Consider the following 26,734-nt stretch of genomic DNA (forward strand, 5'->3'; position numbering starts at 1 on the left):
GAAACCCGAAATCCTAAATGGGATCGTTTCATATCTCCACCAAATAAGTATCTGAAATCATCCTATCTTTAAATACATAAATGAGATCATCTCATCCCACCCCGTTTTTCCACTAAACGCTACCTAATTTAGTCGAGGGTATTGTGATTTGTGCCAACATGACTAGGCAACTGACTTGTCTTTCCATTGGCATTCCTTGAGTGGGAATTACCTTCTTGGTCCAATCCCTGCTGCACTCAGCACCGTCACAGGGCTGTCCTGGACCTGTCATTCTGCAGCAGGAGTCATTTCGGCAGAACTTGGGCGACTGGGACAACTGACAACTCTCAAGGTTGCATCTCTCACAAAATCAAATGACCGGGTCCATTCCTGCTTCTCTTGACGACCTGTCTAACTTAGCATTCCTTGTATCTTCTCTACGGCCCAGGCATCCTCTAGTATTTTGCATTTTGTCATTAGTTTCCAGGCATGAATCCATCGGCTCAAGCAGAAGAACAATCAACTCACCGTTTCACAGTGTAGTAAAAGTTCCAGAATTTTAACATTTGACATTATATTTCCAGAAATTATAGGAGGCACAAAACAATAAGAAAGAATGTTAAATGTAGAAGTTCGCTGCAGCTGATTCTGTTCTTAACTGCAGATTTGAACGAACGGAACATATATGCATGTAAGGGTAATCAATGGGAAGCTCTCTACATTATTGCTGGAGATTTCGTATAATCTTTTTTAATCTTGCTCAGTGTGACAACCACGTCACTCGTCGCCATCCTTTGATCATGTGAGTCGCTTGAGCAGAGCAAACCCAGTTCAAATATTGACAAAAGAAAGTAATTGAGTTCGTGGTTAGGCGAAGCATCTTGCAGTAGCTGGTGACCAAAACATGGACTGACTCCATTGGAAATGCTTGATGAGCCTACTACCTAATACACACTTCTCCGACTAACATAGGATCTGTGGGTCTCTTTCCACTGAAGAATCCAAGGAGCATGATTCCATAGCTGAACGTGTCACTCTTTTGTGATGCTTGTCCAAGAGATCCATACTCTTCTCGAGAAATTCACAAAACAGAATTTAAGCACGATCGATCAACCGTTCTGCAATCTGTGATTTGGCAAGAGTACAAGTGCTAGTACCTGGTGCCATATACCCAAGTGTTCCAGGCCTGCTTGCAGTGATCATGGAGTTTTCATCACCCAATAGCAACTTTGCTACACCGAAGTCTGCCACATGCGTCGTCATGTCCTCGTCCAATAGCTCGTTGTTAGGTGCAGGGCCACCTGGAAATGCTGATGGTGCAGATACCCCATTGCCATCGACACGTCGAGCATGATATCCAGTCTCTCGACCACTTCTACCTTCATGGTGCAGCAGCATCTCTAAGCTGCCATTGGTTGGGCATCTAGTGGAGCACAGTGCTCTGACGTCCAGGTTGGAGCAGGTGTTCAGTATCATTTATCAGGTTCTGGTGCCGAGCCATGGGAAGCATGCGTCACTCGGCATCCAAGCTTCTAATGGCATTGGAACTTTTATTGCACCCACAAAACCGGCGCTCAGTTGGCAGCAGAGACGGCGGACGCATCATCAAGCGATCAGCACTGATTTGCTCCAAGTGCATACAGATTGGGCTGACTGCGTGCAGAGGAAACCAAGGCTCCTCCCCGGCGGGCCAACGGCAGCGGTGATGCCGGATGGCTACTCGACGTGGCCGCAAGCTCCCTTCTACTGCGATCAACAATCAGTTGCCCTTTCGGATCCCATCCAAAAAATTGCAGTTTCGGAACATGAAGGGACCATCGCATCAAAGAGATTCAGCATGGTGATAGATGAGAACCTGTCAAACCTCGTTGCAGTCTAAGAGTAGCACAGCATGTGATGATGTAAATCTTATGGTCGTTTGATTGGAGGGTGAAGTCGGATGGAATAAGGTTATTTATGTTTTTTTATGGGATGATTTAATTCTCTATTTGGTTGGGATAAACAGGATGAGATAAATTTTTGTTTGGTTGACAGGATTAAAATAGATAGAATGAAATAGTTTTCTATTTGGTTGGTAGAATTAGAGTAGATAGGATGATGCATTTATATTTATATGCATTCCATAAGTATTTGGATAAATTTATGTATGTTTGAATTTGTTTAAATTCAAATTAAATTAAAAGAGAATATCATATAAAATGATAAAAATACATACAAATGGAGCATTACAAGGAACTCAGTTTTTCACCAAATAATCTAAGGTTGAAAATATTTTTATAAATTAATACATCATATGAGAAAATATTAGTGATTTTTTTTAGATTTTTAGAAATTTATTTGAGACATTAAAAATTACTAGAAGTTACAAAAATAGACTTCTTTAGAGAATTTTAATTAAATATTGGCTGATCTTTTTTATCAAACTAATTAAAACGGTTGCTAGTGAGCTCTAGTTTACTCATAAAAATATTTAGAAATTTTAAATCACTTTTATACTTCTAAATAAAATCTAAAGTTAAATAAAAATCAAAACGCACACAGAACGAGCGCACAAGCACGGATGAACGGGACGAGCGAAGCTGGAAGGTTTTTTTTTTTAGATGAGGGCCCCCTTACCCGGCGTTCTCTGGACGCCACTACAGGGGTGTGCGGCCCCCGTCGGCACAGCTCACAACTGGAGCGAAGCTGGAAGGTATCCCGTGCATCCAACCAAATAGCAAGAAAAGTGGATGGCCATCTTCGGGATGGACTCATCCACCCATCCAAACACACGAGAAGTAGTCCAATCCAACTCATGAATATTGGCTTGAAAAATAATGTATCCACTGCACCTTTTAATACAGAACAAGATCAATGTAATTGTTGGACAAAATTATGAATGATACAAAGATACAGTCCTAGATTCATGATACAAAGATACAGTCCAAGAAAAAAATGAAAAATGATACAGGATATACCGCGCGAAATACTTTACACGTACTGAGAGACCTATACTTCTGTAAATGCAATCAAGGCCGGTTAATCTCCTTTGCCCTAGCCTTGTGGTTATGTTACAAACAATATGGAGGTACAATGTACAAAAAATGCCTTCATCGGAACCGTCCTGCAGCATCTACAATTTGCTGTATAAAAGCATCCTTCGTGGTGTGGAATCACTTTAATTAATTTTTGCTCGCTTCCATACAATAACTGTACCATCTGAATCAGATGAGGACAGCAAATTCTCCCCATGATTCCAGGCCACTCCAATTACTGGAGAACCATGTCCCTTCAGGAATATGAATAGTCTCGTTGGTGCTTCAACAGTGGAATGAAAATATTAAGATGTGACAGACAGAGGAAGCACTAGACATACCTGCAGTTTATTGACACACAAGTTCTTTGGGCGTGCCAAATCATAGAAGTAAACATTTGCATCCTCGCTACCAGTAACTTCAGGTTCAGAATATAATACATCATTTTTGTAAAATTCCAGTTGTGCATAAAAAGAAAAGGAACAGAAGGTGAGAATGGAATATGATGGATTTATTCCACAAAAGCAGCTATACTTATTTGCCAAAGTCATCCATCATAGATATTTTTGGTAATTTCAATTCAATTCTAAATAAATTGAGTAACAACATTTTTTTTCAGGAAAACTTAAAATCAAGTGTCAACTGTGATTGACATGGTACTTCATTGAACTACAGAGGAGGTTTACAAAGGTTAACAGTAAAACAAATAAATAAAGGAAAGCAGTGCAAAGGACAGTGCAGCAGCACTTGAGTGCTAGGTGCATGAATAATATCACTTAACAGAAATAAGACTCCAGCCGCTTTAAGTTTTAGGTAACCAGCAGGTAATAGCGACAAAACATTTGAACAAGTTTTGACTCCCACTGACCTACGAATTCCCCTTTTTCAAGGGAAAGAAGTGGACAGAAAGAAGAACGGATACTCTGCACCCGCGACACCAATTTTAGGGAGCATATGAGAGTCAAGTATCCCTGAGCATCTGTTGCAATGCTGAAATGCCAATAATACAAATGGTTGTGTGAAAATAAAGTCCACCACAAAGTAGACTGCTACAGTATTGCAAAGTCAGCCCACCTGAAGAAAGACAGGTTTCCGTCTTGAGCACAAGAAAGTAGTACCGGACAACGCGCTACAAGAGAGAAGGTACGATACTGGATGGTTGTAATAGGAGATTTGCTCTTACTACTCTTGTTCTTATGAGTTCTAGATAATGACCCTGTATGTGAGTTCACACTAACAGTATATATGCAACCCTGCACATTTCAAGCACCAATTCAAAACTATGAACATCATATATTCATCTAAATAGTTGACAAGTTAAATTATTGGATACCTGTGCATCACCAGCGAAAATAAACTGCCCAGTGTGATCAATATCCAAAGCTGTAACCGCATCATCAAAGGTAAGTTTACTGGTTACTCTCCCAGTGCTAAAATTAATTGCCTAGATTAAAAAAAGGAGAGAAATGGATCACAAGGTGGGTAAAAGCAACAGGAAAGTAAGGGGAAAATGTTGGTGATTACGTAAGATTACATGATTTTTGCTAATCTGATTGACTGAGGAAGCATTTGAAAAATACTCAATTACACAGCAAGGTACATCATCTATATTAGAAGAAATGCCAAAACAAGAATAAATCATTTTCCCCCAATTGTTATTGGACAAGAGAGAACTGATCAGAGGACCAAGCAGCAAGCAACACATGGGAAAGAGAACTACAGTTTATGAATTGTTTGAGACATGGGAGCAAAAGTCAAGGAAGTTTACATTGATTTCCCTGTTTGTGTTGCCGACTAAAAGTAAATTATTATTCACCTGCAACAAAGCGTCCGAAAGAAAACCCGGTAAATGTAAGATACAGTAGATTAGTCATGATGGTTACCATGCAAAGCATGATTAGCGACAGAGATATAGGCAAATACCACTGGTGAAATAAGTAAAAAGGATAGACAATCATGTGTTCTGCTAAGCTGGAACTTACCGGATGAAAGCAGATGCATAGCTGGGAAGAAACTCCATATACAACCCTGATACAGGTGCCTTTAGAGATTTCCCATACTCGCACAGTTTTATCCAGGGAGCATGAAGCTATGTACTGGTTATTAGATGAAAAATCAAAATCTGTAATGTGGTTAGAATTTGAACTAAGGACAGACTGGAACACAATCATGGAAGAGAAATGAAATTGCAACTCAAATTGATCATGTCTAATTTATTTCACAACATCCATATAATTGATGAGTTTTCATGTCTTATAACCTTTTCTAGCTATCACAAAACCCAAATTTAATTATGTGTATTACTTCTGTATAGCAATATATATGCTCGGAATACGGGTTTCCTCATGACCAGAATAACAGGTATCATTGATACTGCGAAATCAACATTAACTGAACTAGTGATTTTCTGAAATAGGAGGGAAAATCTTGGGCATGTGTAGCAAGCCTTTGCTAACTTTGGTCGTGACAGATGAACATAGACACGAGAGAATAGCTTTAAGAGCACAATTATGTGCGATCTAACCTGTGATATCTTTAGAATGTCCTATCAATTTTTTAAGAACAGATGGTGGCTCAGAAACCTGGCAGACTGTCAAACTGCCATCTGCCGCACCATACGCAAGCAGATCAGAACTTGCACGGCCAAATTTCAATATTGTAACTGCCAAGAGTAAAATCAGTCATCCATGAACATACTACCCAAATCAATCAGATAAGAACACTTGATCACTGAAAGAGAAGAAACGTATAGCATGACCATAAGAAATAACCTGAGGTTTTACAGTTGTCAAAGATGCAATGCATTCCAACAAATGAGTATGCAGGCTCGGCGAATCTGACATGGCGCTCAGGATCACTCTGCTTTGAGCTGATACTTATGGTGCGGCTTAACACACCACTATTACTTCTCCAGTCCTGCATCAAACATGTTACATCAGAATTTACAGAGGCTCTTTTTGCAGAGGACAAGCATCTCTTTTCTCGCAGTATGAAACTATCCACAAAAACCTCTTGGTGCACGATCTAGAAATAAGGAACTTGATAGTATGTAGACAAACAGAGAGAAGAAGTTAGATAATACGAACCCGCAAAGAACTCCAACTGTCTGCCTCGGAGAATGTAGCAGGGCCAGGAGAGGGAGCCCATCTTCCACTGGTCAATTACAAATTTACAGTAACCACGTTGTTAGATTTCACCTTAACTTTCCGATCATACTACATGTTCAAAGGATTAAGCTTGAGAGCAAACAGGCGACGAGGCACGAAAAATCTGAGGCGCACCAACCTGTTGCTGGGCGTGCTGTGGGCACTGCCGCCATCGATGCGTCGGAGGAGGAAGTTGCGGTAGGCGATGTAGCCCTTGCCGTTGCACCGCCACTCCTGCGCGCAGCATCCCGACCAGCACACCAACCCATTCAATTCATTCATCCCCCAAAGCAAAACGCGATGCCATCGAGGGGATCTAAGAGCTGAGGGGAGCAGAGAAGAGGGGTGCCCACCCTGCGGTGCTGGAGGGCGGAGGGGGGCTTGCGGCGGAGGAGGAGGCGCCGCAGGGCGGCATAGTCGGCATCGGGGCGGGAGGAGGGAGTCGGGGGCTGGAGGACGCAGCTGAGGAAGTCGGGGTCCGTGGGACGGGACGGGGGCGCGGGGCACTCCGGGGAGGAGGAGGAGGCGGTGGCCATTGGCTCCGTCTCGCCGGGCGTGTGCGTGTGCTGTTCGCGCGCGCCCCGGGCCAGAGGTGGGCCCGACCCGACCCATTCGGGCTTCGGGCCTTTCGGGCCGTGCTTATAGCCCGATAAACTATTCAGGTCAGGTCGGGCTGGCCCAATCCTCCTTCAGCTAGGTCCAAACCCGACCCAAATGTACGATGGGCCTTATCGGGCCGGGCTGGCATGGGCCTAGTACCACCCATTCCACCGCGTGTGAGGTCGCGAACCCATTTTTTACCGGGCCAGACCGCCATTGGGCCCATATCAAGGCCCGGTCCGGTCCATAAATCGGGCCGGACTGACCCGGCCCATCAGTGCTCGGGTCGGATCGGGTTTAAACTTCACCGGGCCGTGCTGGGCTCGGGCCGGCCAAAAAATATGGCCCAAAGTTCCAGCTCTACCCCGGGGAGAGATCAGAGACGGGACGGGGGGCTTGGATCTCGGGCGGTCGGTCGTAGCATGGGGGATGAGCTGGCAGAAGTGGTTGCTTTCTTGTCCGGAGTTGTGATTGTTTGGTCTGAACTCGGGGATCGCTCAGTAGTGGCGGATCAATTAGCAACTAAGTAAGCGCACACTTGCATGTGCTTAGTCAAACGAAAACATTTAGGTTGAGTTCGGTTCGAGCATAAGATTAAATGAGATATGACCGTTTATATTTTGTTAAATAAAGTGGTTTAATTTTTATTTGATAGTATAGGATTACTATTTTTTGTTTGGTTAGACAAATAGAATATAGATATGGCTAGTCAAAATTTTATAGGACTCATTTGTTATATATTTAATTTTTTATTAAAATATAATCTTGTGAGTTCTTGCTTTCTTGATTTAATTGTAATAAATATAATGATATAATTGGACCGTAAATCTGATAAATAATTTAGAAGATAATATCATTTAAAGCGTGCAGACAAAAAAAATTATTTACTCTAACCAACTGAAACATGTCACATCAACAGAGATACAGCTCATCCAAAATATAGATAGATTCATCTGGCCAATTTTATAGGATGAGTTCATCTAAACATTTGAGGAGAATATTTTTCTTAGGTAGTCGTCCCATCCAATTTATCCTGTAACCAAACACTAAAAAATTATATGATCACCTCTCATTCAAAAATATCACTTCAACCAAACGCACCTTTAATTTAATTTACTAAGCATATCTATTTATCTATCTATTTAAATGGATGTCACATATTTGAGAACGAGAATCGGACCAAATCAAAGTTGTTATTGATAGCTTCCGCACACGTATATTATCGTCTCATGGTACCCCTATTGCCCTCGAAATATTTACACAAATTCATAAAATTTATCTCAAATCAACATATCTTATAAAAAACAGAGTACAAAATCTATATGCCATCCTACATATTGAATCAATAATGTTAACATTTATAACAAAACTGTCAGGATGATCCTTCACAATAATCCTAAGTATATCGGACGACGGACACGTTGATCAACGTTTTCTATATGTGTATATCAAACTAGACTAAAAAATATTAGAATTTATTCAGGTTCGAACCTTCTGTGGAATAATAGTCGTACGTTATGTATATTGTCTTATAAATTAGGTGAACTTATTATGGAATATTATCTTCTCCTATAAACAAAGTCTTCACCCCTTATATACCAGAGGCAAAGATGCACAAACAAACGGATTGTGCCAAACCTTGCGGCAGACCTACTCTTAACGGAGCCAACTACCTCTAACCCATCATGATGTCAGATAGGCATACCTATTTTGCTCCGATCGTCCTATGTGTCTTGTACTATCACCGAAAGCTATCACGCGCACCTGCCAGACTATCTCGTGATATTAAATACTACAGGATAGGTCACTGCAACTCCACACCGCACTACAATCATGCCTCGCCGAAAACAAGTGCTTGGAGAAAGGAAAAACACTCAAGTAGACTGTGAGGAACCGTCCAAATAGTATTCTAATTAATCACAGGATGATCATTTGTTTAATCATGACCACAATGATTAACCGAAATATCATCCTGGTAGTTCTGGCACATGTTTTGTGCTTAAGATCGGAACATATATTTATTCAACATATAACATCGTAACAAAGCTTAATAAAAAGTAAGTAATTAAATTCTATTACAAGTTTTTAAATATTCGATCATTTACAAAAAAAAAACTCTGATTTGGATATCACGCTCTGTGTGGTTTGGGACTTAAATGGATAAACTCACATAGAAACTTCATTGATAAGGGTAGAGAGGATGAGCTCCATGAAGCCTTAGGGGAGCCCGAGCACCGGTTTTTCACGCGACGTCCGTATGCACAGAACATTGGGGGACTCCTCCCCTCTTCCTTGTGAATTGTGATGCAACTGATGGCGCGTACCAGCAGGTAAGCACGCGGCACGGTGAAGGTCCGTCAACCACGGCCTTGCCGCTGCCGTGTGCCTCGGATCAGATGAGATCAGCCAACGTACACGCACCGGGTCTCAACCTGGCGCGCGCACCCCATACACATCGGCGGCCTTCAGCTGTCTGGCAGGGGGGCAAGTTCCGCTGCTGGGCGGGCAACACGAGCACCATCGCCGATTTCAAGCAAATTCCCCCGCGGATTCGATGCGGTTCGTCGTTTCTGTACTGCTGCGGTGCTGGTCATCTACGACTGCGAAATGGCTTCTGCCCAGTGGCCAGTGCCGAACTGCTGTGCACTTGAGATCGGTCCAGTTGTCTGGTCACATCGGGACGCCTAGCCGTTTCCTGGCGTGCCCTGCCTTCTTCGCTCGGTTTCGTTAAGCAATCGATTCCGTGCTTGTCAGCCTCCAGAACCTGCAAGAATATTATGTTGACAAATGCAAAGGGAAACATGGGAACAAACGAACTCAGAACTCTCCCGCAAAACCAAACTCAGAACACATGTGATGGTGAATTCTGATAAGAATTCACCATCACATGTGTCCGGCTGAAAGAATAAATCCGATATAGCAACAGAACAAATGGTAAATTGTAAAATATTTTTTTCTTCCCTTGGCAACTGACAACATAACCTCAGTGGGTAAACGTTACACGGACATAAATGCATAGGAACATGTAGAGCACTTATATTGGCGGAGGCTGAGCCCGGGCTCCATACAGAACTACTCACTAATTGTTACTGCCATATCTCGTTCCATCAGGTGATGTGGCTCGAGATATGCAAAGAATGTGGTTTCTCTCCATGGCTCTTCTTCCGATTTTCTATCTTTCGGGTCTCGTAACTTCAGCAAGCAGGAGGATACAACAAAAGCTGGTATTGGACGGTACTAATCTGCCATGTGCCTACTTATTTGCTAGAGATGAGTCCATAACACTGCATGACTTGTCCATGAACTGCAAAAGTGCAGAAGAACAATATTAGGGTAGGAATCATGAATAGATAGAAACCAGATCATGGATATGAATGTAACTACTTGAGATAGGCAATAGTAAGGAGGTGAAAATCAAGATCCAGTCTTCACAAAAAAACAGAGAAACTACTATTCTATTGGAGCAGCAGAAGCTAATTTCCAAACAAATATGGCTATGGTAACAATACTCTCAGACTGCAACTGTCTCCTATGGTCTGAATTTGAGCAGGGCATAAAAGCATATATGATCCAAGCAAGATAATTATAGCAAAGTTATTAACACAAGTTCTTATGCATCATCTAAAAGTGATATGCTCGTCTCTTGACCTCTGAGATGTCTTAAATTCAATTCCCGGAACCAAGAGTGTTACACAGCAACCTCTAAATAGTGGAAGAGCCCAATACCATAGACCCAACAAGCGTTATAAGAAGCCTAATCCCCTATCCACCCCACCTTTTGGAGGAACTGGACTAGCTACTTGAAGATTTATTTTCTTAACCTCCTCGTGCTAAAAACACAAATATAGCATGGCCTCAACGGCAAGTATCAGCACAGTGCAGGAGTATGCTTGCCTGAACAAGACCAGGTCTGGTCCTAGTCTCTCTGACAGGTTAAATGGTCAGAATAGCTGGTCTAACACCAGCACTAACTTTTTTTGTAACTGTACCCTGGTCTCCAACAGGTACAGCTCTTTTCTAAAACCACAGCCTAGGCAATGAATCCATTGATTCAAAATCTATAGCCAAGTAAGCAGTCTTAAAGGTGGTTCAATTATCATCTTGATTTCTTTCTTCAAATTATATATGTATGTTTTTTAACTATTCATAATAGCTGACATAAGAGACTGATGTATCCCAAATTCCCAATACTATTAGGGATACCAGATTGCTCGTGAAATGTTAGATAGAGGGACATAACCAGTGTATGCGTGGCTCTACTCAGCAAGTTTGCTCTATACAGGATGGTGACAAACACCAGCAGATACAGAAAAAGTGCATGATACCTGCAATGTTTAATGTGCAACTACACAACATGCTTTGATGGCTTAACTAATCTTTCTCAGGATGTCACTGCAAACAATTTTGAATATCGCTAGTTGGCCACATATTTATGAATCTTGTAACAACTGCAGGGGAAACACTGAACTAAAATCCCTTCTGATGATTGTTGGCAGACTAGAAGGTTATGTTGTGAAGAAAATCGCATTAACAGAGACTTGGAGTTTATTGTCAAATATTTCATACAAATAGTGCATCGCAAAAAGAAAACATACGGAAAGTCCGAAGCTGAAGCATTACCTTTTTCATGGAATGTAACTCCCGTCCAAAAGGCTCTAGGAACTTCATATCTATATCAAGGGGCCAAATCTGCATACAAGGAAAAAATTAGTAAATTCTTAAAATTTTGTATAACTCACTTTAATTCGTCTCCATTTTCTTTCATATAGGTGACAACTATGCACACACTTCAATATTCCAAATTATTGTCAACATACAGTAGAGAGTAAAAAGCCAAGCCCTGCAGGGCTATACATGTGACAGGCTAAAAGTACGATGCATTCAAATACTCAAACACGATGATGTGAGCTAATTTATAGAATGCATTCGGCAACTTTGAGCAATTTACAAGATCTTGCACTTGCCAAGTAAAAGAGAAACAAGAGAAAAGGTTGTGATCTCCCATATCACAACAAACAAAGCGAACGATGACACCATAAAAGTATACGACTAAAATAAGGGGTAAAAAGGACAACATGAGCATGAAGGTAGAACTACAGTACAAGACCCATAATTGACCTTTCAAACGTCTCCAGAAGGTTCATTTTTTTTAGGAAATAATGCAGGTAGAAATACTACAGTAAAATACAAAATATACAGCAGTTCCAGCCATCATCAGAAGTTACAGGCTAGTTTCCCACAACCAAAGCAACATCCTTAATTCCACGAATACTTTCGGATAACTAAATTCAGTGTTTCTTTCTTGTTATTTGTGCTACAACGAAATGACTAATTCGACCACACAATCTATCAAATAGCAGGCATGGCACAACAATTGATGATCAAATCAACGATCAATCACAGGCACATAACTTCCAATCAACACACAGAACTGAGCGAAATCAGCCACGAGTACCATCACGAAACAGCCTTAACATCATCCAATAACTAATAGCTACATCAATCATCCAATAACTAATAGCTACATCAATCACATATGAATCACAATCGAATTCCTAAGATACTGCGAGCAGGTTATGGATTCGTACCTTGAGCCCCATGAGCCGCAGCGGAGCCTGCTGCCCGGGCACGATGCACTCCGGCCCGGCCGCCTCCGCGATCGCCTCCATGGCCAGCCCCTCCCCAATCGGATCCGGATGCTGCGGAGCAACCAACCAGCCTCCAAAATTAGCCTTCCCGCACCTAACCAAACCAAACCAAACCAAACCGCAACCAAGCTGGGGCGTACCTTCATGACGGCGAGGGCGTAGGCGGCAGAATCGTCCCGCGTGGCGACGCGGAGTACGGGGGCGTGGTGGATGCGCGGGACGGGGCGGATCCCCTGCCCCGCGGCGGTGGCCGCGACGCGCCAGGGAGCGTCGTCGCCCGCGAGGAGCGGCCGCTTGGATGTCCCAGCGTGAGGGGAGATGGACGACGCCGCGGCCGCAGAGGAGGCGGTGGTGGCCGCCGGGAGGGCGGCCGGGGAGGAGGTGGTGGTGGTGAGGGACGCCATCGGAGAGGATAAGGCGGAGGAGGGGCGAGGAAGCGTTCCGTTTGCGTGTTGGGCTCGCTCGTTGGGGGAGGCGAGGCGAGAGACGGGAGGGGGGAGGAAAGGGAACTTTTATTAACGGGGCGGGGTGGGGTCGAGTTGGTCGGTCCGACCCGACGCGGTGCGTGTGGTTCTGAGAAGGGGGCGGGCGGGGTGGGTTGTTGCGTCGCTGAGTCGATGGCGTGTGGGGCCGGGGCTTTGTTCCGATCGCTGAGTTAAAGACCTGTTTGTTGGGGGTTTTCTCTGACTAGTTCTGTGCTCATACGGTGCTAAGATATTTTTATTCAAACACGTTTGATATTATTACGATAATATAAAATAAGGAGAAAAACTATCCTTATAGAATAGTTGTATAATAAAAAGTTATATATATTAAAGTGATAGTCTAAATTGTTTCACTATAAACATACTTACAAATAAATATAAATTGTTTCGTGTCAAAAAAAAACAATAAAAAATACTTCGACTATGATGTAAGTACCTCTATGTAGACCATATTTTTAGTACACGCCGTACTCTGCTTTGAGCGCTTCTTATTTTTCCTATTGTCATCAGGGGCGATGAGGATTTTGATGTTCTTTCTGACGGTGGCTCTACACAGCGCAACATATAGCTAGCCATGAGAGAACACTGGCTAGGGGAGATACACGCCGATGTTCGGGATGGTATGTCCCTATGCCATGTTGATTGTCATGGCAAAGCTAAGCTTGACAGGAAATTATTGTGAACTGGAAATGAAACATCTCGTCATCAGAGGGGCATAGGGGATCCGAGATAGGAAAACCCTCTTCCTAGAAGCATCCTGAGCACGATCTCTGCGTCAATAGGATTTCTTTAGAAACCCTGATCACAAGCCTTGACCCGTTGCAAAGTCTGTTGGCGGGGTCAATGTTTCTGAGCAGTATGATAGGACAGTTAACCTTGAGCTTTAGCATATATAGAGGCAACCCATTTGGGATCAAAGAGTTAAGGAATTTTGGAGGATAGTAGTTTTGGGAGTCATCTTCAACGCGATCAAAGCTATGGTACTCCATCTCGTCCTCCTAAAAAAGACCAATCATCTTCATATTAATCGTATCCACACACTCATTCCGTGTGGACAGGATGGCTCTCGACGTGATGTAGTTTGGGTCAGTCAAGATAGCATTGAGCATCGGAAACACGTTCTCTATAAGTTTATCGAGGTATACGTCATTTCCTGTATACGGCATGTATATATCATCAGGAAGACGTATATTACCATCATCATTAACCTCCTCGGTGCTATTACCGATGCGCAACAGGCATTCCACATATCATAGGTCGCTCTGAACCCTCATGTTACGCACAATCCTTAGGTGTCACATGCACTCCCACATGTAGGACCTACGTAACATCGAATCAACTATCTGAGACCTTGACCCCTTTCAAACAACAAGGAGAACCTGTCTAAAGTCACCACCAAAAACAATTATCTTCCCACCGAACGGGACATCTGGTTGACACATTGTGTCGTGCATGCTGTTGTCCAAGACCTCCACCGCTTGCCTTTTAGTCATGAAGGCTTCATCCCACATAATCAGTGACATCACCTGCAGAAGCTTAGCCATCCCACTTTGCAGGCGGAATGTGTTTCATGCATTTTGACGATCTCGTTTTGCTTGCCTTTGATCAGGTGTCATACTTGCATAACGCGCTTTATCTCTCGCACGCCTTACTTCAATTTGCTCATTAGTTAACTTACGAGTGTTCCCAGCAGGGGAAGTAAAAGTCGCACAATCAGCATTGGTTATAGACTCAATTGGATCACATGAGCTAGAGGGGTCATCTATGCTCAATGCATTTCCTGTCACGTCCCAAATTCCATAATCGTGTGATTAAGCTTAATCATGCATCATTAGCATCATAATTATTTTTGAGGTAAATTATTTTGGCGTACTAGAGCACTTTATTTGAAATCAATTAGATGAGAGAGAAAAATTCGGGAGAGAAAAAAATTAAATTCGTAGTTAAAATAGACATCTTTCTCTCTAACATGTGGGACCCATCCGGCCCAACCATCTCTCCCTCCACTTGGGAAGCAGCCCCACCTGCTCCTTCACTCCCACTCACGTGCCTCTCTCCTCTCCCAACCAGCCAAAGCAAGGGAGCTCCCCCTCACTCTCCCTCTCACTCCGTCTCTCATTTCTCCCTTAAATCCGCACTCTAAGAGCCGAATTAAGGTATGCATGTGGTACCATTGCGATCACAACCTCACAAGTATTCCATTCCTCCAATTTGTTTGCTCATTCCCGAAGGATTTGAGCCGATTTGGATGTCTTTTGGTGTTAGAGTTGAAAAGTGAAGAACACCGGAGCTCTTCTATTTTCCACCGTTTTCTCCTTATCCCGGCGGTCCCCAACCTCGATAAAGCACATTGGGTAAGTCCTCTAGGCTTCCCATGGCTTGGATTCGTATTTGGTTGGTCGAAATCCGAATTTGGAGCTAGGTTGTGAAGTTTGGGTATTTTTGGATGTTTTAGACCAAATTTGAGGAATTGGATGAATTTGAGTTAGGAATAGAGTTTCTAGGTTGTTAAATGAGTTATAGAACCCTTTAACTAGCTCAAACATGTTCCCTTTTGGTTTGGAGAAGATCGCAATTTGTTCCGGATATTTTCCCCCTCAAAACAGTCCAGTTCGGGAGCTTCCCCAGAGTATCTGACATTCTCCGGAGTCTCCGGGTGAGCCCTAGCCGAAATTAACAGAGAGGGTGCTGCCAGAGAGTCTCCCGGAGTCTCCGGTACCCCGGAGTATCTGGCTTTCACCGGAGTATCCGGGTGCACTGTTCATCATCCTCTGCTGATAACTTGTAAAATTCATAATTAATTCATATGAACTCCAAAAATCATGAAACCAATTTTGTTGGTTTTAGAATAAACTACTATATCTATTAAAAAGATCCTCAGCCATTAAATGTCGAATTAAATTTTTGAGGCTAATTAATTAGGCTTAAACTTCATTAATTCACCATTAATTCTTTACAAGTCCAAAATGGATGAAACCAATTTTGCTAGTCTTCTTATGACTTGTTCTAGTTAGGAAAAATGTTTTCCTACATTTTAAAGCATATTTTTATAGCATTTATCATTTGTACCTTGTGGCTTAGATTGTTGCATTTTATTTATGCTTATCATTGTGCGTGTTATGTTTCTTAGAACACACCGATCTGTCGATCCCGGGGACCGAGGTCGATCCCGAGGCGTCGCACCTTTGTGAACCAGTGCATCAAGACAAACAACTAACATAGTTCACCCATGTCAAATTTGGAAGTCTCAATTGATGAATATGCATATGTATGTATGCATATGTCGGGTACCCTTGGGTATAACCTATGCCGATTGCATCTTTCTACCTTGGTCAATTATTCAAGTAATTTCCTTGTAGCCTAGAGATGGTGTTATGTCTAGATACGAGTACGATATACATGCTTAGCAATGCTTAGGTCTTTCAGTAGAAGTCGAACGACGGTGTTTTCTGTTGTCCGCGAGTATAGGGATTACTATTGATTACAAATACATGTTGTTGATGAGGTGGTTGGTGGGTGATGAGTATGATACGAGATGTGGGCGGTGTTAGGGGTGTCGTCTGCCTCGGTGGAAAGTCCAGGGGACAGGTCGGGAGAGGAAACCCGAGCACCATAGACCGCTTGCATCGTTTAAGGCCGATCGTCGGGGTTGTTGGCTTTAGCACTTACCTTACTCACCACATGCCGATCTAATGGTAAGGCAAGCCAAATAACTTCGCAGCTGTGGATTTGTGGGCGTGAACATCGACGATGTGAGCGAGCGGGCTTGTAAGCGGTACTAGTTTGCTCCGAGAGTAGTTCTAGTATCGCCGCGCCGAGCGATGCATGCTCCACACGGTTGGGGCTGGTTGGGAAAGGTTGTCACGGATACCCCCTTGTGTACACTTTAGCGGTTGGCACAAGTCGTATGGTCCTCGTGTTGTGTGGGTCCAGGAGTATCCCCTGCAGGGTGTATAAACAGTTTGAACTGCCGTGCTCTCGACCATGAGCATGCTATTGTTTCATCCGTATCGGTCGTAGAGATTTGTTGTGGATTTGTGGTTCGTTTGTGGTGGTGGTATGAACATGGTGGTTATGTGGGATTGGTCAGAGTTGGTACTTGTTATGCTTTTGATACATATGTTGATTACAATTACTTATGTTCAGTTGGTGATGCAGGGTAGTGTCATATATGTTGGTCAAGTTAGTTGCACACACATATGTCTAGGTTGCTTACCGCTTTAATTCACTTAACCGTGTTTAATCCTTGCTACCAGCTAATGCATGATCCTTAGAGTCGAGCTATGTATATGTGCTATATATTGTGTAAGACTTGCAAGTACCTTCGTACTCAGGGTGCTGCCCTTAAGTTAATGTAGGTTCGCAAGTCGGCGAGGAAGAGGCGGTGTTCGGCTACTTTGTGCCTGTCGATCAGGGTGGCGGGCAGGAGTAGCACACTCTACTCCGAACTCAGTATTTTGGTATGGAGCCTAAGGGCATGTGGCTCCATATCCTTTTGTTGTATAGTTTTCTTCCGCTGCGTAGATCTTTGGGTAGTTAGGAGTTGAGGGGTTTTTGTCTCCTCCTAGCTCGCTTTTGTTATAAATTATTGGAATCAGTTGCATGCTTAATATTTGTAATATAAATATTTATTACTTGCTATTTATTAAGCTATGTTGTGATGTACTATGTTGGAGGCATGTGTTCCGATCCTTGGACATAAAACACGTGCCGGGACTACCAGAATGGTATTCGGGTTAATCGTCGAGGTTGGATTATGAATAATGATCCTCTTGATGATTAATTCGAATACTGTTTGGACGGTTCCTCACATTTTCTATAGTATTTTTCATCTTAGTTGACACACTTGGAGTATTGCGTCACAATACGTTTCACGTATTTTGACGATCACATCTTGTTTGCCTCTGCTTCGGTGTCATATTTGCATATCACACCCTATCTATCGGTGAATCAGGAACCAGGGATCCCCGAGTCCCGAGGCCAGGCCAGCAGTTTGCCACGTTGCGCCCTCCCGCTGGGATCATCTCCGCGAGGTACGAGAAGACTAAGTCCCGAGAGAGGGTGCTCGGGGCTATGAACAGTGGTCCTCAAGTACCCGAGTTCCCCGATGATCCGCGAAGACCAAGTGTCGGGAAGAAAGTGCTCGGGGCTATGAACAGTGGCCCCCGAGTACCCAAGTCCCCCGACGACCAGAAAAGCCGAGTACCGGGAAGGGCGTGCTTGGGGCTGCGAACAGCGGCCCCCGAGCACCCAAGTACCCCGAGTACCCAAGGAAGTTAGTTCCGGGAGAGAGTGTTCCGGGCCGTGAACAGCGGCCCTCGAGCACTCGGTTCCCTGAGGATCTGAACAGTCAATTCCGAGAGAGAGTGCTCGGGACCGTGAACAGTGGCTCTCAAGCACTCGGTTCCCCGAGGACCAAGAAAGGGCATATCCGGGAGAGAGTGCTCGGGGATGTGAACAGTGACCCCCGAGCACTCGGTTCCCCGACGGCCTAAGAAGTCCTTCGCCGGTGGCCCCCACAGAGGTCCAGCGGTGAGGTGTCAACCAGTGAAAGGCCCGATGCCACATTTAAGAGGGCGCGTGGCCTGTCATTTCCAACTGCTCCTGCCACGCTCAGTGTCAGTCCCTGCCACATTCTGGTAGGAGGACGTGGGGATATTTAATGAACGGATCCCATCCCGCGTCATCCGGCGCGCCTCAGGATAGCATCGCGAGGCCCAAGGCGTCCCGCTTGTCGCTCTGTTGTGTCAGGCATACAAGACCGGGCGGGCACGCCGGGCTGCTCGGTGGCTGCCCGGTGGGCCCTCTCCACAGCGCCCGTTGCAGAATGCCATCATGACGATCGAGACCGGGCAGGGGCGCGGTTTCAACCCTCCGTCACTTCGGGTAGCAGCCTATGATGGTTGCTTTTCCATTTATGGTGTCTTGGAACTCGTGCCCTCCACGCTACCGCCGGCGAGTATTTAAGAGGACCCGATCTGGACGGAAAGAGACACACGAAGAATCCCGGACGAAGATCGAAGACAGAAGAACACCTCAGTACAAGCACAGAAGCTAAGATCACCGAAGAACAATGAGCCCGAAGCTCTAGGATAGACCAACATTCTTGTAACCAGCAACATCCCTGAGAAACATTCTCAATGCATTTATATCATCCACACAGAAGTAGGGTATTACGCTCAATGCGGCCCAAACCTGTCAAAAAACCTCCAGTGCATTTACTGCATTCTGCATCCGATCATTCCATTCCACCTGCCATTGCATTTACGCTCATTTATTTCACCCGCAAAACAGATTCAGAATCATCCCCCTGGCCGAATCTCAAAGGGGGTCCCTCCGGATCCCTGATTTAGGAGTTCACTCTCCGACACTATCATTTGCACATCTTGCTTCTATTTGCTCAGTTGTTAATTCTTGTCTAAGAGCAGTTACATAAGTACATTTTAATTTGCTTTGCTCTTTTGGTATGCTATTATAACGCGCCACATCACAATGACGCTTCTTTTCTAGAATGGAATCACATGCAATCATTAGAAATATAGTATTGTGATAAAGAATGAGCAAAATGTGTAGTTTTGTGATACATATGTCAATCAAAACATAGTTTTACGAAACTGCTTCTTAAGAGTGTAGTTTTACGATAGTTTTTCCAATCATAATTTGGTTTTGTGAAATATACTCATCTCATGTTAAAACCTAAATCATAGTTAAAAATGTATCTTATCTACTTCTCAAAAAGAATCAAATGATGGCAACATATAAGTTTTCAAAGTAACTGGCAATTGAACAGAGGAATTTGTTGCTTGATATTGATCATCATGCTTTCTTGAGCTGATATGATATAGGTATCTTTTGCCTCTAGTATGAATAATTTTTGTGCAGCCAATCAGTACTTTTGGCAGGAGACATATTTTTCTTGTTGCATGAGTTGGCTCGCTCATTGGATGACGTGGATCCACCAATATTGCTATCGTTGACGCCATCTAAAAATACGTATGCATTTAGTTGTGGAGTATTAGATGTGATATTTAGATAGCAGTTAATAAGAATTTTTTGTACTCGTGGTGTTGGTTAGGTCTTTGAATGGAGTAAGATCCTTAATTTCTTTATTTGATGTCATCTGCGAGGAAGACAACATGTGATTGATCTACGCTATATACTTAATAACATCATCAGAATATTGAAAAATAAATAAAATTATCACCAATACACCGGAATCAATGACGAAAGTTGGACGCCTATATATATTTTAATTGTGAGTGTTAATTAATATGTAAATTTTTAGTCACGGTGTTTCTGTTTCTGAGAGTGACAGCTACTTGTATTAAGCAGGAAAGGAAGCAACAGGTATGCATGTCTACATTGCCATTGCTTCAACAGTTCCATTGCTTCAACAATTAATTCACGTCCTACGTTCTACGCTTTTCATAGCATGCATGTAATCTAAATACATTACCTCCAAATGGTAAAATTTCCGCTTCAGAAATCTTTCGATATCATCTCACAACAGATCAAAATATCGAATCCTAGATCGAGCATAAGGTAATGACTTTTTGTTATAGGCTCAGCTAGTAGTAAAACACATATTCGCTCGTTGTCTTTCCACTTACAGCAGAACGAGGTTGTCTTTCCACTTACAGCAGCAGCAGTGGCACGTATCTCCTTGTATGCTACTGCGTCCTCAGGAGCTCCTCAAGAAGATGCCTCCGTAGGCTCTGAAACAAACCAACTTACAATGAAGTACAATCATTTTTATTACTAAGATGCAATATAAGTTCCTCTAGAAATCATCAGAAAAGATAAAGCAAGAATTTTTCAAGGCAATATTAGAGGGTACAAAAATGTTTCAAGCTAATATTAGTGCTAAAATCTACACGGAATTGATCATATGGGCTGGAATATTTGAAAAACAAAATAGCAGGCAATGCCTAAAGAAATAAACCCACAGACCAACATAAAAAAGTTATGGAATTATCAATGACTTAAAGATAAGTTCACATAAAGCAGTACCATTTGATCACCGAGAGGTTTTACAAGTAGCTAAATTCATAACCATTTGTAAGATTGATAACCATAAGGCTAAACAAACCGAATCACTTGTCGTCGGCCGGTCATTCCCCCGTCGCCGCCCTATTCGCTCGTGCGCTCCGCGTGCGTGGCTGGGCCATCGCTCGCCCGGACGGCCTAGCCAAGTCGAGCTGCGGTTCGGACCGAACTTCATCGGCCTGCTAGGCCAGCCCGACCGCCCAAAGGCTGCATCCCAGCGGGCCGACCCATATCCAAAGCCCGCTAAACCGGGTAGCCTAACTTGAGTGGGCCAAGTACTGTGCAACTCAGTATTGTGCACCCTAAGCTCAAGCCTAGCCTTGTCCAAGCCCATTTCAGACCCAATCCCGGTTGCTGTTCATGTGGGTTTAGGTTACTGTTCATGTGGGTCCCGTCTGTAATTAGTGTCATATCATATTTTCTTGATTTATATTAGATTAAATCTTCTATGAGTCATAATTTCTCCATTCTATTTTCGATTCCGACGATTCTTTCGTCAAAATTCATCTAAATCCGAGATCTACCTATCTATCACAATGTGTTATTCATTAGGACTCATTGGCTTTTCATTTAGTGTTATTTGATTCTCCTCTAGTATAGTCTGTTAATGATCATAGTCACAATTGTAGAACTATTAGAATTCTACAAGTGTTGCGCATGAAGCGTTAGGGGCGAGGAAGATCTTGACTACAACCAAGACTTTGAAGAAAACTTCAGAGAAGACAAGTCATATCTACTTGATCATACTGATCCTATATTTTCAACTAATCTACATAATCAATTAAAACTGAACTTATATTGCATGTGCTATGTAATAAGTTTTTACAAACTGCTTGCAGTAGTTATCATGTTAAACACTTGTCATGCCATAAATGTTATCATCTAAAATACATATCACCCTAGAATTACCTGTTATTATCTATATTAATGACATACGATGTCTTGATATCTAGCATGTTTAGGATTGAAAACGTCTTCTCGGAGACATCGCTTTTAAAATACCTCTCCTCGAATATAAGATTTACTATTATTAATTATAACTTATATACCATGAATCTTTGATGGCTTTGAATTCCATGATGGTTATAAAATCCTTGATGTCGTGTGGGATGTGAAGGGTGATATGTAAAAATGGGTGAAAATTGTTTTGGCAGAGGTATGTGGAGTAGTACTCTGGATGAGGATGCTCCCAAGGGCTTGAGTCACCTCTGTGGTGTTCATTACCAGAAGATATATACCCTGGTTGCTTAAGGACCGAATCATTGCGCCGTCTAGCCTAGCCATCCCGTGCAACTATACGTCCTGAATGGGTAGGACTTGACTTCTCCTTCACCGGACTGTGTTGGACATCATACTAGGAGGCTGGGAGCAGCGAGCAGTCAAGTGACCATTTGTCCCTCTATTTGTAGGTTGCTAGTACCGGCCTAGCCTTAAAAAGGGGACTAGTTTTTAGTACATGGACTATGGCGCTTTGGGGTAAATCTCGTTGAAAAGTCCAGCAGGAAAGGTGGTTGGAGTGTCTCTGTATAATTCGCTCCTCCGCTTACAATGGTTGAAGGCTGAGCATATCGCATGGGTAAAGTTGTACAACCTTTACAGAGTGTAAACTTATTTGAATAGCCGTGTCCATGGTCATGGACATACGAAAGCAGCAATCGTGTTGACTAGACTCTGGGTGCGTGTGTCTTAACGAGTGAGTGTGTGGACTAGATGCTCGTGTGATGAGGTTGCTAGCTAAATCCGTTAGGATCTGTGTGGTACTAGAGGTACACTAGATGTGATGAAAGGTACTGCGTAGTGAGGTGTAGGCCCTCTCAAGACCAAAAGAACCTGAGATATAATTTTTATCTGATTTTGAACTGTTTAAACTGTTTTTAAGTCAATCCTAGATGATACAATTGGACACCTGCATAAATTGTTTTATGCTTAAAACTAAACCATAAAGCCTTATAATTAAATTACCCCCCCCCCCTTTATGCATCTATCAATACCTTGAAGTAGTATAGGGTTTGCTGAGTACCTTTTGTACTCATTCTTATTGTCATTCAGATAAGAAAGCCGATGCTAACTTGGGCAGAGGTGAATGCGAGGATGAAGAATAGTTTTATAAGTCGCGTCCGCATCCTAAGCTGCTTGTGGCTTGGGCTTTTGCTTTCCATTGTGTTTTGTTGGCCTCTCGGCCAGTTTTGTAATATACAGTATGGGTTATAATCTTTTGTACTCTGAACCTTATTAATTATGTACAAAGTTTGACTGTGATATTATAATTGTTGTACTATACGTATCAGCTACTTGATCTAGAGACTGATATAGGAGGCAAAAGATCCCGGGATTGAGATCTTACATCCTGCATATGCACTGTCATGGCCCAGAGTTTCTAAAACATGTAATTAAGTGCTAATGGGCTTCATTAGCATCATTTGTTTGGTTTTGAGCAATTTTAGGCATGCAATTTTCAATTAAATAAATTGTAAAAAATCAATATTAGTTGATGCGTTGTTAAGCAACTCACCATATTACTATACAACATAGGGCTGGAAACAATTTTAGAAATTAGTAGGTGCCTGGAGGAGAATATAACTGAATTTTCCCAAATTTTGGGGATTATTTTAAAGGCATAAAAATTACCACAAATTAGTAAAGGTTGCATGTTTAGAGAATTTTAGTTTGAAATTGGCTCAAGCATTATGGGTCAAACAAGTTAAAATGGGTTGCACATGAATTATAGAATCCAACAAAATTGATCCTCGAATTTTGTGATGACTTTTCAACCACTAGAGAAATTGGAGAAAGCAAATGAGAGAATGAAGACACTAGTGCAAACTAACACCAAAATTTATCTAGCTTCTTCACTGTTGCTGTTCTTCTCTCTATCTCATATTCCTTCACAGCAGAGCAGGTCGGCGCAGCCATTCTTGGCCTTGAGCAAAGCTGCCACCTCAAGCTCTCCCGATCCTTCCTCACAGGAGTAGCAGAAAAATGCAGCACGCCATCTCTCTCTTCCCTTCTCCACTGAGTCCAGCAGAGGAGCAACCGAGCAGGCAAAAGCAAATTGCTCTCCTCCTCTCGGTGGCTTCACCTGCAAGGCATGCTCCACAGGCATATACATGCACACAGCACACACTCGAGCAGGCAGCCATAGCAGCCACCCTCTCACTCCTTGCTCTCTCTCTCCACTGCTTGTTCTTCACTGAGCGCAAGCAACAGCAGCAGCAGCCCGTCTCTTCTGCTGTCTCGGCCACGCGCAAGCAGCTCAGCAGCAACAGCCATAGCTCTCTGGTGCTCTCTCTCTCAGCAAAACGACGAGCAGCTCCTCCCTCCTGCTCTCGTGGCCACGCAGAGCTAAAGCTAGCACCTTCTTCCCCGAGCCGGCGCTGCAGCAAGGCTCCACCGCCGCCGAGCGAAGTCCGTCGTTGCCCAACCACTCCGGACCTGCAGGAGCTTGGAGCAGCCTCACCGGACCGAGCCACTTCGAGCTCACCTGCCACGGCGCCGACCGCCGGTTCTCCAACCTCATCGTCGATCTTGCTGCTGCGAGCCCTCCCTGACCCGTCCAATCCCGCGGTGAGCCCCCCCTCGACCCCTTGAAACCTTTGCCCGCGCTTTTTCAGCCTTGGCCTGTTGCCGGCGCGGCCGTTCGCGCAGGACTGAGCACCGCCGCGCCACAGCTCTCGCCGCCGGCCGTGCCACCGTCGAGCTCCTCGGCGTTTGGCCGCGCCGTTAGGTCCACGCGCTCACGTAGAACGTGTAGGTGTGCTCGGCCGGGCTTATTGCGTCGCCGTTCGCCGTCGGCGCGTCAAAACCGTGCCGCCGCCGTGCTAGTTTTGCCCCTCGCCGCCGCTCGCCGTGCTCCGGCCGTCGCCGACGTCGACGTGTGCCCCCGCCATGACCGTGTGCTCGCGCTAGTGCCGTTTCCGCCCTCGGCCGAGCCGTTCTGGCTGCCGCTTGCCGCCGGCAGCCACCGCAAGGGCCGCCGGCCGTCCGCCAGTTGCACGCGCGCAGCGGCCGTGGCTGATTTTGACTTCGGTCAAGGGAGCCGGCCCCACTGGTCTGTGGCTTGGGCTAGATCGGTGCCGGTAGAAAAAGGCGTGGGCCCGTTTTAATATGTGAGGAAATCAGAAATTGCGAAATTAATATCTGTTGAGTTGATAAATCGGCTGAAATATTGAAATATGCATAGGAAATTATGTAGAGCTCCAAAATTCATGAAACCAATTTTGTTGGCTTTATTACGACATGATCTATCCATTAAAAATACCAGTGGCCATGAAATGTGTGCTGTAATTTATTGAATAAATGAAACATGTTTAAGCTTGGATAATTCATAGTTAAATCTTGGTAGCTCCAAAATTGATGAATCCAATTTTGTGAGTCTTGCTAAATTGTGCCCTGTTCAGTAAAAATATACACCCTCGTGTTAAGCATAATTAACTTTCCAGTTTGGTTTAAGCTTTGGTTTGTGCTTTAAAGTATTTCAGGAAATGTTTAAATGGTTAACGCTAATTGCAATTAGGAAATATTTGATGTTTTAAGCGCAGGGCATAATGCATGTCACCTCCGTCATTGCATGTCATTCATATTCATTACATTGCACGCGTGATTCTTTTAGGGAACTTCGACCCGGCGAACGAGGCTGTCCCCGAAGGTTCCCGCAGTGGTGATCGTGACTCGGGTAGCTGTGAGCGGCAGCTAGGGCAGCAAGGCAAGCATCTATCATACTGCACCGTATCTACTTGAAAATTTAATATGTTATCTACGCTTAAGTATGCATTGCATGTGTCGGGTTCCGAGTTGGGTAGAACCTATGCCTATGCATTCTTCCATTTCGGTCACGTGTCATGTGTTATTCCATTGGAGCCTAGTGGTGTCATCGCGGTCTAATTTTAGTTCGCTATGCTTAGTGGTACTTAGGCTTTCCGGTAGAAGTCGACGACGGCGTCCACCGTTGTCGCGAGCCTAGGGCTTTTTACCTGTTCACATTTGTGGTTATGTTGATGATGTGTCGGTTGTTGAGTGGTGAGTTGAGACGAGGTGTGGGCGGTGTTAGGGGTGTCATCTGCTCACGAGGAGTCCTCAGGCAGTTCGGGGAGGGAACCCGGACACCGTAGACCGCTTGTACCGGTTAAGCACCGATCATCGGTGTAGTCGGCTTTAGCACTTATCTTACTCACCACATGCTGATATAATGGTAGGCGAGCCGATTACCTTCGCAGACGTGGTCATGTGGGCCTCGTCATAGACGGTGTGAGTCCGGTTTGAGTCCGAGCTTTTAGCGGTATTAGTTTGCTCGAGGAGTAGTTCTAATACCGCCTCGCCGAGCTATGGTTGATCCACATGGTTAGGCCTGGTTGGGAAAGGTTGTCACGGGTACCCCCTTGTGTGCATCTTAGCGGGTGGCACAAGCCGTATGGTCCCTGTGTCGTGTGGGTCTAGGAGTATCCCCTGCAGGGTGTATAATCAGTTCAAACTGCCGCGCTCTCGGTCATGAGCATCGCTATCGCTTATCTCCACCGAGCGACCATTTTTTGGTCGTAGAGTTTCGATGTGGGTTGTGGCATGGTTGGTTTGGGTGGTTTGGTCGGTATGTGGTCGGTGGTTTGGTGGTAATGGTTTACTTTTATACACTTGTTTATATATCTGTTCTGATCAGTTGGCTGGCAGGGTTTGAGTGGGTGGTTGGTTAAGTCAGTTGCTTACACCTAGAGTCTAGGTTGCTTACCGCTTAATGAACTTAAACCTGTCTTAATCCTTGCTACAGCTTTAAATGCATGATCTTTGGAGTCGAGAATATATATACTCATACTGTGTAAGACTTG

At 43.9% G+C, this 26,734-nt stretch overlaps 2 protein-coding genes and 1 pseudogene across 2 annotated transcripts; all 3 read right to left on the bottom strand.

Moving 5' to 3' along the window:
• Positions 1 to 662: 662 nt before the first annotated feature.
• On the bottom strand, positions 663 to 1,812 carry LOC133889835 (probable LRR receptor-like serine/threonine-protein kinase At3g47570; annotated as a pseudogene).
• Positions 1,813 to 2,798: 986 nt separating this feature from the next.
• Positions 2,799 to 6,744, bottom strand: LOC133921906 (uncharacterized). Its single transcript, XM_062367000.1, has 12 exons — positions 6,493 to 6,744; positions 6,279 to 6,373; positions 6,080 to 6,146; positions 5,765 to 5,909; positions 5,518 to 5,655; positions 4,976 to 5,115; positions 4,762 to 4,809; positions 4,327 to 4,437; positions 4,068 to 4,246; positions 3,862 to 3,983; positions 3,335 to 3,411; positions 2,799 to 3,247 (listed from the first exon to the last, which is right to left on the bottom strand). Exons 1-12 carry the CDS (start codon positions 6,673 to 6,675, stop codon positions 3,137 to 3,139), a joined length of 1,416 nt encoding a protein of 471 aa, XP_062222984.1. The 5' UTR covers positions 6,676 to 6,744; the 3' UTR covers positions 2,799 to 3,136.
• Positions 6,745 to 9,656: 2,912 nt separating this feature from the next.
• On the bottom strand, positions 9,657 to 12,888 carry LOC133921912 (uncharacterized). The gene is made up of 4 exons (XM_062367012.1): positions 12,528 to 12,888; positions 12,328 to 12,438; positions 11,360 to 11,428; positions 9,657 to 10,043 (listed from the first exon to the last, which is right to left on the bottom strand). Exons 1-4 carry the CDS (start codon positions 12,789 to 12,791, stop codon positions 9,993 to 9,995), a joined length of 495 nt encoding a protein of 164 aa, XP_062222996.1. The 5' UTR covers positions 12,792 to 12,888; the 3' UTR covers positions 9,657 to 9,992.
• Positions 12,889 to 26,734: the final 13,846 nt, after the last annotated feature.

This window comes from Phragmites australis, chromosome 1, assembly GCF_958298935.1.
Source record: "Phragmites australis chromosome 1, lpPhrAust1.1, whole genome shotgun sequence".
Lineage (NCBI taxonomy): Eukaryota > Viridiplantae > Streptophyta > Magnoliopsida > Poales > Poaceae > Phragmites > Phragmites australis.

Excerpts from the sequence above, each read along its gene's own strand:
- LOC133921906 (XM_062367000.1), bottom strand. The coding sequence starts at position 6,675 with ATGGCCACCGCCTCCTCCTCCTCCCCGGAGTGCCCCGCGCCCCCGTCC. Across the intron at positions 4,810-4,975 it reads TATGCATCTGCTTTCATCCG|GTGAATAATAATTTACTTTT; the intron begins GTAAGTTCCAGC and ends GCTTTGTTGCAG. Across the intron at positions 4,247-4,326 it reads TTTTCGCTGGTGATGCACAG|GGTTGCATATATACTGTTAG; the intron begins GTATCCAATAAT and ends TGAAATGTGCAG.
- LOC133921912 (XM_062367012.1), bottom strand. The coding sequence starts at position 12,791 with ATGGCGTCCCTCACCACCACCACCTCCTCCCCGGCCGCCCTCCCGGCG. Across the intron at positions 11,429-12,327 it reads TGCGGCTCATGGGGCTCAAG|ATTTGGCCCCTTGATATAGA; the intron begins GTACGAATCCAT and ends CCTTGTATGCAG. Across the intron at positions 10,044-11,359 it reads AGTTACATTCCATGAAAAAG|TTCATGGACAAGTCATGCAG; the intron begins GTAATGCTTCAG and ends GCACTTTTGCAG.